Source organism: Cetorhinus maximus, chromosome 19, assembly GCF_964194155.1.
Source record: "Cetorhinus maximus chromosome 19, sCetMax3.hap1.1, whole genome shotgun sequence".
Taxonomy (NCBI): Eukaryota; Metazoa; Chordata; class Chondrichthyes; order Lamniformes; family Cetorhinidae; genus Cetorhinus; species Cetorhinus maximus.
Window position 1 is genome coordinate 11,314,643 of NC_135897.1, and position 16,085 is coordinate 11,330,727.

The window sequence follows — 16,085 nt, forward strand, 5'->3', positions numbered from 1 at the left end:
TTCTTTGAAAGATCCATCCAAGTCATTCTACTTCTTGCTCTTTCACCACAGCCCTACAAATGTTTCCATTTGGAAAGGCATTGGAGAATTGCTTCAAGAAAGTGGTTATCAGCTTATGCACACTGAACTAGACATACACTCCAAACACTCCAAACTAACTGCACACAGTTCTCAAAAGATTTATGCCTTAAATGCATTAAGTCTTCCAATTTTTAAATATTTAAAATTTAAAACATTTATAATCAACTCACTTGCTAACAAGCAAGAACTTGGTTTGAAGGTACTCAAGTGACTTAATGAGTCAAGGACAAGACATTAAAAGTTAGCCGATCCTCAAACTTCTGGTTAAACTACACATGAAATGACTCTAAAGTAGTAATTCCCCACGTTACGAAAACATTCCATTTCTGGGATACATCTAACTTGGATCAAAGTGAAAGGGCTTCAAGGGGAAAGGGTAGGGGTGAAGATGCAGGTGGAGGGAATAGGGATTATCCCTGGTAGCTCCTTGTGCAGTAAAACCCTGTAGGAGGGGAGGGAGGTGGAACTCTTTACCTGTGTTATGTGGAGCTGTGGTTTCTGGGCAGCCACTGCAGGGTGGGAAGGTAATGTGATTCGAGCTGTTGTATCCCTGGGTTGCTGAGTGCGCTGGATGCTAATTGTAGCAGCGGATGGGTGAGGTTGGATGGTCAGTGCTGGTCTACTGCAGAGGATGGGAGGGACGAAAATTACAAATCAAACAAGGGATCATCTGAATATTTACTGACAAATAACGATGTTTTTGGAACATAGGAACAGGAGATCATCATTCAGCCTCTCAAGCCTGTTCGATCATTCAATTAGATCACAGCTGACCTGTATCTAAGCCTTGGTTCTGCAATCCCTAATGCCCTTACCTAATAAAAATCTATCAATCTTAGTTTTGATATTTTCAATTGACAGTTGTTTTGGAGGAGAGTCCAGATCTTCACTACACTTTGTGAAGAAGTGCTTCTTGACATCACCCCTGAATGACCTGGCTCTAATTTTAAGGTTATGCTGCCTTGTTCAAGACTTGCCCAGCAGAGGAAATAGTTTGCATCAACCCCAACAAATCCTTTAATCAATTTAAACACCTCAATGAGGTCATCCCTTCATCTTCTACATTCAAGGGAATGCAAGTCTTGACCATGCTACAGAAACGGGTCTTCATAATTTAATTCTTTTAGCCCAGTACCATTCTGGTAAATCTATGCTGCAGCCCCTCAAGGTCAACATATCCTTCCTGAGGTGCAACAGCCGAAATTGAACGCAGTACTTTAAGTGGAGTCTAACCAGAGGTTTATATAGCTGTAATTTTGTTCTGCATAGTAACCAACATTGCAGGAAAAGTTACCTGATATATTAAATACAATGCCCAATGATATATGTCTGTTACTGATGCGGCAGTTAAATCCTCAGGTCAGGACAACAGTAGTCTATGTTCTCCACATCTACCCATTCAGAATCACTGAAGGCAGGAGAGGGTTGTACAGTTTTACAGATTGCAGGAACACTTCCCCAGCAAACCCATAGAGAATGCCAAAATTTAAGGCTTTATTCCAACACTATGTTTGAGCCCATGCATTTTTCAGAATCTCATTACAATATTCAGCATTATAAATATACAGATCTGGTTACAGGTCAGTTTCCAAAAACTCCACATTTTCACCTTTGAAGTGCAGAGCTGTTCATGACAACTCAAACCAAGTTACAGCAGCCAGAGAAGGAATGCGTCTGAGAACCCTATCGGTGTTCCCAGACTCATTTCTCTTTTGGCGCTGTCAAAACTTTGGACAGACTCCAGCAACAACAGTCGCAGTCTTCTGGAAGCAAGATACGGCATTTCAAGCAAGCTGAAATCTAGTATTCTAATATAAGCACTGTAACATACCAATTACTGCACAGTACAAAGGCAGTTCATTGGCCGTGAAGCACAGACACCCTGAATATGTAAACAGCATAAAATAAACCTAAGTTTTCTTTGCCATGCAGAGTTATTACATACGAAATCCTTTCTCCGCGTTTTTTCTCCTTAAATTACCTGTGTGCTACATCTGTCCCATGAGCTGCTGCTGTTGTAATGACAGGAGATTGTGCTCGTGTCGCAGATACTGTGGCTACCACTGCTGGAGGGATTGCTGTAGAGGTGGTTGAAGGAGGGCGAGACTGTGAAACAAAAAGCCAGATTCAAACTTAACACACTTAAGTGCTGAGGCAATGCCACAACATGTCAAACTCTACAAGCTTGTAATAAGTTGGAGGTTAACCATTCATAGACTTATATAGCACAAGAGACCATTCAACCCGTTGTTTGTGTAGTGGCTCTTTGATAGAGTTATCCATTTAGTCCCACTCCTCTGCTTTCCCCATAGCCCTGATTTTTTTCCCTTTGCAGATATATATCCAATTCTCAGGAAACTATAGGCCAATTAGCTTAACATCTGTCTTCGGGAAAATATTAGAAGCTATTATTAAAGATCTTATAGTAGGGCACTTAGAAAAATTCAAGGAAATCAGACAGAATCAACATGGTTTTGTGAAAGGGAAATCATGTTTACCCAATTTATCAGAGTTCTTTGAAGAAGGAACATATGCTGTGGATAAAGGGGAACCGGTGGATGTACTGTACTTAGATTTCCAGAATGCATTTGATAAAGTGCCACATCAAAGGTTATTGTGGAAAATAAAAGCTCATGGTATTGGGGGTAACATATTGGCATGGATAGAAGATTGGCTAGCTAACAGGAAGCAGAGAGTTGGCAGCATGTGACAAGCAGTGTGCCATTGTGATCAGTGCTGGGGCCTCAACTTTTTACAACATATATATAAATGACTTGGATGAAGAGACTGAAGGAATGGTTGCTAAATTTGGTGACGACATATAGATAGGTAGGAAAGTAAATTGTGGTGGGAACATGAGGAGGATAAAAAGGGGCATAGATTAAGTGAGTGGGAAAAGATCTGGCAAATGGAGTATAAGGTGAGAAAATATGAAATCGTTCATTTTGGCAGGAAGAATAAAAAACAAGCATATTATCTAAATGGTGAGAGATCGCAGAGCTCTGAGATTCAGAGGGATCCAGGTGTCCTACTGCATGAATTACAAAAGGCTAGTATGCAGGTACAGCAAGTAATTAGGAAAGCTAATAGAATGTTATAATTTGAGAGGTGAATTGATTACAAAAGTAGGGAGGTTATGCTTCAGTTGTACAGGACACTGGTGAGACCACATCTTGAGAATTGTGTACAGTACTGATCTCCTTATTTAAGGAAGGATGTAAGTGCGTTAGCAGTTCAGAGAAGGTTTCCTAGATTAATACCAGGAATGAGCGGGTTGCCCAATGAGGAAAGGTTGGACAGGTTAGGCTTAAATCCACTGGAGTTTAGAAGAGTAAGAGGTGACTTGATTGAAAGAAACCTTTAAGATCCGGAAGGGTCTTGACAGGGTGCATGTGGAGAGGATGTTTCCTCTTGTGGGGAGAATCTAGAACTGTTTACTATCGCTGTTTAAAAATAAGGGGTCGGTCATTTAAGACAGAGATGAGAAGAAATTTTTCCCCTGAGTATCATGAGTCTTTGGGACTCCCTTCCTCAAAAGACAGAGGAAGCAGAGTCTTTGAATATTTTTAAGGCAGAGCAAAATAGGTTCTTGATTAACAAGGAGGTGAAAGGTTTTTGGGGGTAGCAGGAATGTGGGGTTGAGATAACAATCACATCAGCCATAATCTTATTAAATTGCAGAGCAGGCTCAAGGGGCCGTGAGGCTTACTCCTGCTCCTAATTCATATGTTCATATGTTCCCTTTTGTTAAATTACTATTGAACCTACTTCCACCAATCTTTCAGGGAATGCATACCAGATCATAACTCTACTGCACACAAGTCTTCCTTCAGTTTGAGACAGGAGCCACTTGGGCAACAAATTCCTTAATAGCTGCTGTCCAAGCTACACAATGCAACCAAGCAGATGATGTGTTCACTGCTCCCCCTGCTGTCAATCACATCCTAATCCTAATGAGGATTCCAACAAACGAGGATGAGGAGTCATCTTAGGACAGTTTGGCGGATTGGTTGAAAACGGGAACCCAGAGGTAGGAAAGGAGTGAAGAGATAAGATGGAGCAAGATGGGGTGGGATGGGGACTTTAAAACAAAAATCAAGGTTTTTCCAACGCAATCCACCAGGCCACAGGAAGCCAGCGAAACTTGGGGCGGACAGTGTTAGGAGTCGTGTAGAACTTGGTGCAGGAAATTATATGTGTGCATGTGTTGAAGGTTGTGTACAGTTGGGAAGCCAATGAAGCAGAACACTGCAGAAATCTACCTTGGAGCTGATGCAGGTGTAGAGAAGGGTTACAGGCAGTGGGTGTGATGAGATGGACACTTAAACAGGTGGTGAATAAAAAAACATTCTTGACCATCAACCAGACGTATTCAGAAAACACAGCTCAGAAATGGTCAACCAGGGAGGTTAAGTGAATGCAGGTGCATGTGTTCTGCTGGCAGTTCACCATGGCGGCTTCAGTCTTGTTGACATAAGAGTTGTAGAGAATCGCACCTCATCCCAGACTTAACATTCGACTCAACAGTCATAGGAAGAGCCTTTTGTCTTTAAAAGTTTAACATTAAGATAAGACTCATTCCACCAGCTCTCAATATCACTGTAGCTCCATCATGATAAAGATTTTCATTTAAAAGGAGCTCATTATTTAGAGTAAAGTGGTTACCTGTATAGGTAGGTGCAGAGAGTGCTGCACAGCAGTCTGAGGATTCCCAGCTGTTGGTAGTGGTGCTGGAGCAGGACGTAGGACTGTAGTTACTTTGGAACTTGATATTGCTGCTGCGACTGCTGCACCTATGAAGGATAACATTTCATTTCAAAAAGCTGCACCTCATCAGCCTCTCAGAAGCATCCAAAGGGCCTGACCTGCAATTAATTCTTTGAAGTGCATTAACCGCAGTTATTTGACACAGAATAGTCATGCGAACATATAAAATGAATGACCAGCTAATCTAGAGTGCATCAGTTGAGGGAAAGGGTTGGTTAAGGCACCAGGAGATATACGTGCTTCTCTGAGTAATAAAATGGGATTTTACTGTCCATTTACAGTTTTTCAGTTTACCTGGCTCCCAGTGAGGGATGATGGGGCCTCAGTTTAACCTCTCATTTAATGATGACACATCTGACATGCAGATCTCCCCATAACTCTTCACTGAAGTGTCAACATAGTGGAGCCTCAACCCACAGCCTCCAGACCCAAAGCTACCAAGACAGTCAAGCTGAAGAGCATGATTAACTTTTTAACAACTTTACAAAGAGTCTATTCCAGAGATCTGTCGAGAACAGCTTCTACATATAAACATGTAGATGGGTTTGCAGTTTTAATTAGTAGAAAGATAGCAAGTTACCTCATCTATACAATTTATAAAAATGTCCATAACCAAACAGAGAGAAATGCAGGAGGATTGTGCATTAATCATTGCAGTACACCCGGCTGTACATTGGATGGTGTAACAGTTCAACTTTTGTTAAGGATATTTAAGAGAAGAAAAATAAATTTGCAAAGTAAACACACCTCCCCTCCGCCCCGTCGTGCACCTACACCTACTCCGCCACGTATACACAGCCACACCCCCCCACACACAGACACCCACTAACCCACACACACAGATCCCACCACACCCCCTAACCCACATACACAGACCCCGCCCCAGCCCCACTCACCCCCCGCCCTGCCCCCCCCCGCCCTGCCCCCCCCCCCCACCCCCCCCCGCGCCCCCCCCCCACCTCCCCGCACCACCCCCCACACCTGCTCTCCCCGCCCCCCCCACCTCCCCGCCCCACCCCCCACCTGCTCCCCCCACCTCCCCACCTGCTCCCCCCACCTCCCCACCTGCTCCCCCCACCTCCCCACCTGCTCCCCCCACCTCCCCACCCCCCCACCCACCCCATCTCCCCGCTCCCCCCCTCTCCTCCCCCCCACCCCCCCCTTCTCCTCGCCCCCCCCCCCCCTCGCACCCACCCCCCCTCCTCGCCACCCCCCCCCTCGCCACCACCCCCCCCTCGCACCCCCCCCCTCACTCCCCGGCCCCCCTGCCCCGCCACACCCACCCCCTGCTCCGCCATATACACACAGGCACCCCTGCCAATGCTTCCCACACACACACACACACACACAAAATACCCACCCCCACACACGCATATCCCCCCACCTCCACCCACCCCCCTCCCCCACGCTCACCCCCACCCCGCCCACCACGCTCACCCCCACCCCGCCCACCTCCCCCCACACACCCACTACGCTCACCTCCCCCCAGCACCCCCTCATGCTCACCTCCCCCCAGCACCCACCACGCTCACCTTCCCCCAGCACCCACCACGCTCACCTTCCCCCAGCACCCACCACGCTCACCTTCCCCCAGCACCCACCACGCTCACCTTCCCCCAGCGCCCACCACGCTCACCTTCCCCCAGCGCCCACCACGCTCACCTTCCCCCAGCGCCCACCACGCTCACCTTCCCCCAGCGCCCACCACGCTCACCTTCCCCCAGCGCCCACCACGCTCACCTTCCCCCAGCGCCCACCACGCTCACCTTCCCCCAGCGCCCACCACGCTCACCTTCCCCCAGCGCCCACCACGCTCACCTTCCCCCACTCCGCTCGCCATGCTCACTTCCCCCCAACCCCCCCCCACCACACTCACGCACCCTCCCCCCGCCCCACACTCACATACAGACACCAGATCTACTACATTACCTCTAGGCACATGGGATGAGAACATCTGCGTCTGTGCAGTGGATGGTCCAATATGGAGCGAAGCTGGAACTGAGTTTCGGATGATTGACATTTGCACATTGGTGCCCATTAGATGTGGGATGTTAGGATGCCCCTGGGAAGGATGTAATTCAGAATCAAGGCACAGTAAGTGAAATGACAACCGCTGGACAGAATGGTTTGTTCCTGTTTAGAGGGTGCTGTGCATAACTGTGAATTCATGTTTTAGGACATTTGTGCGCTTACCTGCTGCCCACTGATTGTAGCTACGGGGATTGCAGAGGCCTGTGGTACACCAGTGTCCATGCTAACAGTTACATGTCCTGAAACTTTCGGAGGAACAGTCAAGTGTCCTAGGCCAGATGACGGAGCCGGAGCAATGGGCCGACTGGGCAAGGGCGGCTTCAGTGTTGTCTGGGAAAACAAAACTACAATCTGACTTTGTGCAGAAAAGCAAAAATGGCAATACTGGGGCTGGAGAAGCCAGCAAGACCTCAGATCATTTGGAATTTTCACAATTGTGTGTTTTTGGGAGCAATTACCACAGGTGTCATGTCTCAGAACACCTGCAAGATGAGTCTCAGCTGTGTTAACAGTAATTCTGTGGATCTTCAAAACACATATTTCAATCCCAACAGTGAGGATGATACGAATCATCTGCAACATGACATAGATCGATAGGCTAGCAGAATGAGCCGGCAAGTGGCAGATGCAATTTAATACAGAGAGGTGTCAGGTGATGCATTTTGGCAGAAGGGACACAGAGAGGCAATATAGTCTTAAGTGTGCAGGGACCTGGGGGTGCCTAAGCACAGATCTTTGAAGGTGGCAGGGCATGTTGAGAGAGTGGTTAACAAAACATATGGGATCCTGGTAAAAGCAAAATACTGCAGATGCTGGAAATCTGAAACAAAATAGAAAATGCTGGAAAACTCAGCAGGTCTAACAGCATCTGTGGAGAGAAAGACAGAGTTAATGTTTCGAGTCCCTATGACTCTTCTTCAGAGCTAATGAGAAGTAAAAATTTATACTGTTTAAGGGGGGTGGAGCAGGGGGTGGATAGAAGGCCAGCAGCGGTGGAGGCAAAGGAGAGATTGACAAAGGTGTAATGAATAAAAGGACAAAGGGATGTTAATGATAGTGGTACTGGCTAAAGGAGGTGCTGATGGTGGCATTAAGGTAGAAAGCAGAATGTGATAATAGCAGGGCAAGGGTAAGCACTCTGGAAAGAATAACATGAACAAGTGACAGATGGTCCTCGTGGAGTGGGAAAAAAGTTCAAAAGTGGGATAAAAGGTGGAGATAAAACAATGAATAAAAGTGAAAATAAATTAAAATAAGTGGATAAAAAATAAAAATTGAAAAATAAAAATGAATATTGAAAAAAGGGGATAAATAGGGTTGGGGATGGAGGAGAGAGTTCATGAAGTTGTTGAGCTCAGTTTTAAGTCCAGAAGGCTGTAAAGTGCCTAATTGGAAGATGAGGTGCTGTTCCTCCAGTTTGACCTGGGCTTCACTGGAACTTTGCAGCAGGCCAAGGGCAGACATGTGGGCATGAGAGCAGAATGGTGTTGAAATGGCAAGGGACAGGAAGGTCTGGGTCATGCTTGCGAACAGACCGAAGGTGTTCCGCAAAGCGGTCACCCAGTCTGCATTTGGTCTTTCCAATGTAGAGGAGGCCACATTGGGAGCAGCGAGTGCAATAAACCAAATTGAAGGAAGTGCAAGTGAAGATCTGCTTCACCTGAAAGGAGTGTTTGGGCCTTTGGACGGTGAGGAGGGAGGAGGTAAAGGGGCAGGTGTTGCAACTTCTGCAATTGCATGGGAAGGTGCTGTGGGAGGGGGGTGAGATGTTGGGGGTATGGAGGCGTGGACCAGGGTGTCCCAGAGGGAATGGTCCCTTCAGAATGGCGACAGGGGAGGCGAAGGGAGGATGTGCTTGGTGGTGGCATCATGCTGGAGTTAGCAGAAATGGCGGAGGATGATCCTTTGAATGCGGAGGCTGGTGGGTTGAAAAGTGAGGGCAAGGGGCACCCTATCATGGTTCTGGGAGGGAGAGGAAGGTGGCCCCATCAGCCACAGTGGGTGGGAAACCTCGGTTAAGGGAGAAGGAAGACATGTCAGAAGTGCTGTTTTGGAAAGTGGCACTATCGGAACAGATGCGGCGGAGGTGAAGGAATGGAGAGAATGGGATGGAGTCCTTACAGGAAGCAGGGTGTGAGCAGTTGTAGTCGATGTAGCTGTGGGAGTCGTTGGGCTTGTAATGAATATTGGTAGACAGTCTATCACCAGAAATTGAGACAGAGGGGTCAAGGAAGGGAAGGGAAGTGTTGGAGATGGACCATGTGAAGGTGATGGGGGGGGTGGAAATTGGAAGCAAATTTTTCCAGGTCCAGACGAGAGCAGAAAGTGGCACCGAAACATTCATCGATGTACCAAAAAAGAGAGTTGAGAGGGATTCTGAGTAGGGCTGAACAAGGAATGGTCCACGTGCCCCATAAAGAGACTGGCGTAACTGGGGCCCATGAGGGTACCCATAGCCACACCTTTTATTTGGAGGAAGTGAGACAAGTTTAAGGAGAAATTGTTCAGTGAGAGAACAAGTTCAGCCAGGCGGAGGAGAGTAGTGGTGGATGGGGATTGTTCATGCCTCTGTTCGAGGAAGAAGCAGAGAGCCCTCAGACCATCCTGGTGGGAAATGGAGGTGTAGAGGGATAGGACGTCCATGGTGAAGAGGAGGTGGTTAGGGCCAGGGAACTGGAAATTGTTGATAAGACATAGGGCATCAGAGCAATCGCCGACATAGGTGGGAAGAGACTGGACAAGGGGAAAGAGAACCGAGTCAAGATTGGAAGAAATGAGTTCCGTGGGACAGGAATAGGCTGACACGATTGGTCTGCCAGGACAGTCCTGTTTGTGGATTTTGGGGGAAGAGGTAGAAGCGGGCTGGTGGGGTTGGGAGACTGAGGTTGGAAGCTGAGAGAATGGAGTGCGGCAAGTTCAGAAGGGGACAGGTTAGAGTGGGTGAGAGGAGCAGAGAAATTGAGACGGCCGAAGTGACGCCGACAGGGATCCTGCTCTTCATAAAGAGAGGCACTGAGTACAAAAGCAGGGAAGTTATGCTGAACCTTTAAAAAGCTCTAGTTAGGCCCCAACTAGAGTACTGTACCTAAGTTCTGGTCATTACATTTTAGGAAGGATGCAAGGGTCCTAGAGAGGGTGCAGAGGATATTTACCAGAATGGTTCTGGGGAATGTGGAAACTTTAGTTACAAGGTTAGGTAAGAAAATCTCTGGTTGTTCTCCTTGGAGCAAAGGAGATTGAGAAGAGAGTTGATAGAGATGTACAAGATTATGACAGTGTAGATAAGGTAGACAAGGGAAAAACTGTTCCTGTTAGCTGGTAGTAAAAGGACTAAGGGGATACAGATTTAAGGATTTGGGCAAGAGATACAGGGGAATATGAGAAGGAACCTTTTCATGCAGCGAGTGATAATGACCTGGAATGCCCATGAGGGTGGTGGAAGCAGAGATGATCAATGATTTAAAAAGGAACTTGGATGGATACTTGAAGGGAATAAACCAGGGCTATGGGGATAAAGCTGGGGAGTGAGACTGACTGGATAACTCTGCAGAGAGCTATCATGGACTCGAGGGGCCAAATGGCCTATTTCTGTGACATATTAAATTATGACTCTAAATGCTGATGGCATCAAGTGTGAGCTGTGGAGGGAAGGTCTCCAGAGGAGATGAGGTCAGTGACAGTCCTGGAAACAATGGCTCGGGTCATGTTCCAGGGGGAGGTAGGAGGAAGTGTCTGAGACCTGGAAGAATCAGAGCTCGACACTGGTCAGGTTACCATAACACAATAGACATTAATTCAACTCCCTCAGGCCAGCAGGTTCAGTAGATCATCTCACAGGCACCCACCCCCCCCACCCTCCCAATGAACTCAACAAGCCTCCTTAGAAAGCACCTTCCAAACTCATGACCACTACCATCTGGAAGGACAAGGGCAGCAGACACATGGGAACATCACCACCTGCAAGTTCCCCTCCAAGTCACTTACCATCCTGACTTGAAAATATATCACCGTTCCTTCACTGTCGCTGGGTCAAAATCCTGGAACTCTCTTCCTAACAGCACTGTAGGTGTACCCACACCACAAGGACTGCAGCGGTTCAAGAAGGTAGCTCACCACCACCTTCTCAAGGGCAATTAGGGATGGGCAATAAATGCTGGGCTAGCTAGTGACGCCCACATCCCATGAATGAATAAAAAAAAAAACTTTTTTAAAAAATGTGGTCAGCATTTCTTCGTTAAAACCAGGCAGAAATTTTGAAAAGGGAGAGGGGTGCTCTCAGTTGATAAAGCGTAGAACTGAAGATGATCATCCCAGGTTTTTGCTCTATGACCAGGAGAGTGGTAGAGATCTACAACTGGCCTTAACGCAACTGTACTAGGCAGGGGTAGAGAAATTAAACCAGGGCTCCCATTCATCACAAATGAACAATTACTTCTGGAAAGTTCACATTTTTGATGCCAGATGAAGTCAGAATGAGAATTGGCTGCGAATCTCATGCAAAAGGCAAGTTTGCAGAAGGTGAGGCACAGATGATGCGTCAAAGGAGACCTCCAGGAAAGAAAGGGAGAAATAATATGAAAATCAATGTTAACTGCAGGGCTTTATATCTAATAAAGGCTTTAGACCCAATGACAATGGAAGGAAGAATCAGCTCAAGACTTTGAATCATAAAGGTAGAATTCCGCACGTGACATAGGCCAGAGTTTTCAGATGGTGATAGATTGCAGCAGTATGGCATTCCTGGTGCAGGGGTCATTTATACATAGAAAATGCCCGGCACACGAGATCTGCTATGACAGCCCCCTTAGGGCCGGCATAGTGGGAGGAAGGAAGCAGCTACTGAGCTGCCTGCAAAACATTTTCATTCCAGTTTAGTGGGTACCTGTGCATAATCAGCCTCTGAGAGCCTGAACAGGCCCCTTGAGCATTCTTCCTCCAAGACACCCTTCACATTCGCGTGAATGCTGAACACTCGGCTACAAAACAAACGACTTCAGCATTCAATCGGGGCGGTGATCAGGAAACAAACAAGCAGGCAGCTTTTAATCTAATTTGTATGTGCTCACCCACATATGAGCCAATGCATTTTAGACCACTGCCAAGGAGGTGGGTTTGAAAGGGACACAGTGAAAGCAAGCAAGTTTCTACATGTATCCAACAGCAACAACAGAATCTAGCCCAATCTCTCTCTCTACCCATAAGGTCAGCGTGGGAGGAAACACCATCAGCACAATCCAAATTGCAGACCATTTGCTGTTCTCACACAACTCTAAAAGATACTGAGTGCCTCTCATGACAGAACATAATAAATAACATCAGGCGTGTTTCTAATATGTGGCAACCAGCTGTCAGCTTTTTGGGAACGATTTTATTTACTTACCACTGGAAACAATATAGGGCTGACTTAGTTACCCTGGGCTCAGAATCTGGACAGCCCTAGCAGAGAACTAAAATAAGGGTTGCTTATTGAAACACAACAACAGGGCTCAAAATACAAGCTCCCTGTTGATGATCTCAGGCAGTAAGCACATGGGATAGTGTGGGGAAAAGGCGTTGAAGTGGATGATCAGCCATGGTTGTACTGGATGGCAGAACAGGCTTGATGGGCTGAATGGCCTACTCCTGTTCCTATGCCTGTGTGTCTTAGTGAAGTCATGGATTCCTCTACCAGAACCATTTAACTCAAAATTAGCAAATTCCAACCAGGATCGTGCCCTACTGGATCTCACATTATATTCAGATGGGGTCCTGAAAAACTCTGATATATTAAAAGTCATTTACTGCATGAATTGCACTTTAAAAGTGTCCCTAGCACAAATAAAAGGTCATTATTTTACAATTAAAAAAGCATGCTCCTATTAGGAATAATTCCTTGAGGAAAAAATGTTTCAAAATAAAGTTGCCATATTCTTTGACTCCTCATGAGCAACATCCCAGAAGATGCATGAGTCATTCTGAAATAACTGAGGCAGTCTGACACTGTTCTATGGGAATAGTGATTTGATTTCACTCGGGATAATCAGCCCAGCTTCATATCCATTCTTGAAATCGTAGGAATGGAAAGAACCACATCCAGCATGCCAACTTTTGCAAGGCACAGAACCTTCAAGAGGCTTTACAATTACTTGCAGATATGTTGCTGATCTTGGTGGTGCTGGAACTTAAAGATGATATGATGCCAAGTGCATTGACTTTGGAGCAATGCTGAGTCATAACAGATCTGTAAGGACATTAGGAACACAAGTGGCCACTCAGCCCCTCAAGACTGCTCCAACATTTAGATCAGGGCTGATCTGTATCTCATCTCTATTTACCTGCTTTAGTTCCAGATCCTTCAATATCCCTATCTAACAAAAACAGCTGGACAATTCCAATTGTTCCCCATCATCTGCAGCTTTGCCCTGAGAGTTACAAATTTCCACTACCCTCTCAGGGATTGTTTCCTGATTTCACTGCTTAATGGCTTAGCCCTAATTTTAAGGTAATGCCACCTTGCTCTTGACTTTTCTCCAAACCGTTTCCCTGCATCAACCATACTGAATCGTTATATTATTTTAAAGCTCCTTGATTCGATCACACCTTAATGGCCCAAACCCAAGTGAGTACAAGCCAAGTTTATCCAACTTGCCCAGATTAGTTAACCCTCTAAGCCCCAAGCAAAAAGTACCAAGAGACAATAACCAGTTGCAGAGTGCTGGCCATGCAACCAAAGAGCTGCCACATCCCAAAATGACATGCTGCCCACTCTCAAAACAAACCCACCTGAAGCACTGTACAATGATGACTGGAACATTAACAGTAAACTGGAGCATGGTCATGCCCCATCTCAAATCCAAACCTAGAAGGTTCTGTTAACAACTGTTTAAAAAAAAGGCTGCATACCTTCATGAGTCCTTCCGGGAAGGAAAGCTGAGTGGTCTGTGCTAGGTGTGTGGGAGGAGCACCTAGGGTTACGGGCACGCCAGGCTGCTGCATATGGTGCTGGGCTGCTGGTAGCGGCTGTGCATGGGTCTGCACCTGTGGGTAAGGCCTAACCACCACAGTCTCTTGCTTCTCATCTCGGAATGGCAGTGAAGATATAGGGTTAGAATGCTCACGGGGCAAGTGTTCCACATCCCGATTCATCTCCTCACTGGCAGCTGGAAGTAAACAGAAAATAAAGGTAATTCAAACAGTAAACCATCAACCACCAGCCGTCTTCATTGACCCCAATCCTTTTGAGAAATTACCCCTCGCACCAGTTTTTTAATAATTTGTTCTTGGAACGTGGGGATTGCTAGCAAGATTGCCATTTATCGCCTCATTTGAGTTGCCCTGAGGTGGTGTGGAAGGTCATCTTCTTGATATAACTAGGCAACCTGCCCCACCACTTCAGACAGCAGTTAAAAATCAACCACATAGGCCAGACTTGTCAAAGATAGCAGGATTCTTTCCCTAAGGATATTGGTAAAACAGCTGACAGTGAACAATGCAACAGCTTCATGGTCACTTTCACTGATACCCGCTTTTTATTTCCAGAGTTTGTTTTAGGAAAATTCTCACACTGCCATGGTGAGGTTTGAACTCACGTTCTCCAGATTATGGCTCTAGGTGGATTGCCAACTGATGACATAACCCCACTGGCCAGTTTCCAAAGTTTAGATCAGTGGTTTCCAAGCTGTGGGTCACAGAAACAGTAAATGAGGCCACAAGAAATAAAATCGTGTTAATCTCGTATTGCCCAGCAGTGGAAAGTCACAAGATGAACTTTCAGTGTTGGGCACTGATTGGCTGGGACAGTTCTGATCAGACATGCTGTGATGTAACTACATGTCTACGTGAATACACTAGAAGTTTCCAGGAGCGAGTAGTGATATAGGTGGACGCGGATTTAACAACCAGCAGCAGCCAGCCAACGATGGCCTGGGATTTCCCACAGCTCTCCACATTTATAGGGTGAATTTATATGTTGATCTATTATACATGAACTTTAATAATTATATACCAAATGTTACTCTGCTGCTTTTTGCTGCTTTGTTTTTGTTGGAGTCTGGGGTTGGAGTCTAACCTTAATTTTCAAGTCTTAAAGCAGGATTGTATTGGAAAGTAATTTAAGGAGCACTGGTTTAGATGAAAAAATTAATCAACAGTGTGACTTTACTGCTCTATTTTCAACTACAGGATAAACAAGGATGGGGATTCCCATTCAGCCCACCTTCACTCAATCACTTTGACCTCCACTACCCTAACCAGATCAAAAAAGGAAGGGTCATACAGACTCAAAATGTTAACTCTGTTTCTCTCTCCACAGATGCTGTCAGGCCTGCTGAGTTTTTCCAGCATTTTCTGTTTTTATTTCAGATTTCCAGCATCCGCATTATTTTGCTTTTATCAAAAAAGAGTTGCCTTTGGAACATCCCAAAGCAATTTGCAGCCACTTTTAGGGAAGTGTAGTCATTATTATAATGCAGGGAGTGTGGCAGTCAATTTCCACACAGGAAGCTCTCACAAACAGCAAGGTGATAACGAACAGATAATCTGTTATAGTTTTGTTTGTTGAGGGAAATACATTGGCTAGGTCAAAGCTGCTGCCAGTGACCAAGTCAGCCCATCTAAAAACCATGGATTTACTGCAGAAATATACATATTCTTAAAATATTAAATGCAGAGCTTTAAAAAAGAAAGCAAAATATTAATTCTGTCCAATTTGATAGAACTTTTCACTTAATTTTCAACAGATTTAATTGGAGATTCTCATGCTCCCCAAACCCAAGGCCACAGCTTCTGAAATTCTCAGAATTGAGAGAGAGAAGCATTTGTATAAGCCATTGCAACCGATGCCTGGAGTTCAGGAATGGAGATGGAATTGATGGAGCAATCTCATTCATGCTGCCATCCATTCTCTCCTGCTGCAGAGACTCAGATTAGCCAGTGGTCAATGTACAGAAACACCCTAACTGAAAGAATGTGCATTAATATAGCATCTTCTATGTCTTCAGGATACCTCGACACACTTTATAGACAATGAATTATGCTTTAAAGTGCAGTCACTATGCAGGCAACCAACTTGCTTGCAGCAAGGTCTTGGTTAATCTGCTTGCTTAGGGGAAGAACTTTGGCAAGAAACTCCTTGCTCTTCTCTGAGAATGTGCCATGCAGATCTCTTGCATCCACCTGAATGTACAGTTTTAACATCTTGTATGAAAAACACCCCCTTTGACAATGCA

The 16,085-nt window shown here is 45.8% G+C and overlaps 1 protein-coding gene across 2 annotated transcripts in view; it reads right to left on the reverse strand.

Annotated features, from left to right (window-relative positions):
- sap130b (Sin3A-associated protein b) overlaps positions 1–16,085 on the reverse strand; it is a 56,853-nt gene that overhangs the window by 33,563 nt on the left and 7,205 nt on the right. For both annotated transcript variants that reach the window (XM_078563498.1, XM_078563497.1), the window contains exons 3-8: positions 13,762–14,018; positions 7,042–7,209; positions 6,778–6,910; positions 4,747–4,874; positions 2,063–2,187; positions 556–703 (exon numbers count right to left, since the gene is read on the reverse strand). In XM_078563498.1, coding sequence (XP_078419624.1) covers positions 556–703; positions 2,063–2,187; positions 4,747–4,874; positions 6,778–6,910; positions 7,042–7,209; positions 13,762–14,018 — 959 coding nt within the window. The remainder of the gene's footprint in view (positions 1–555; positions 704–2,062; positions 2,188–4,746; positions 4,875–6,777; positions 6,911–7,041; positions 7,210–13,761; positions 14,019–16,085) is intronic.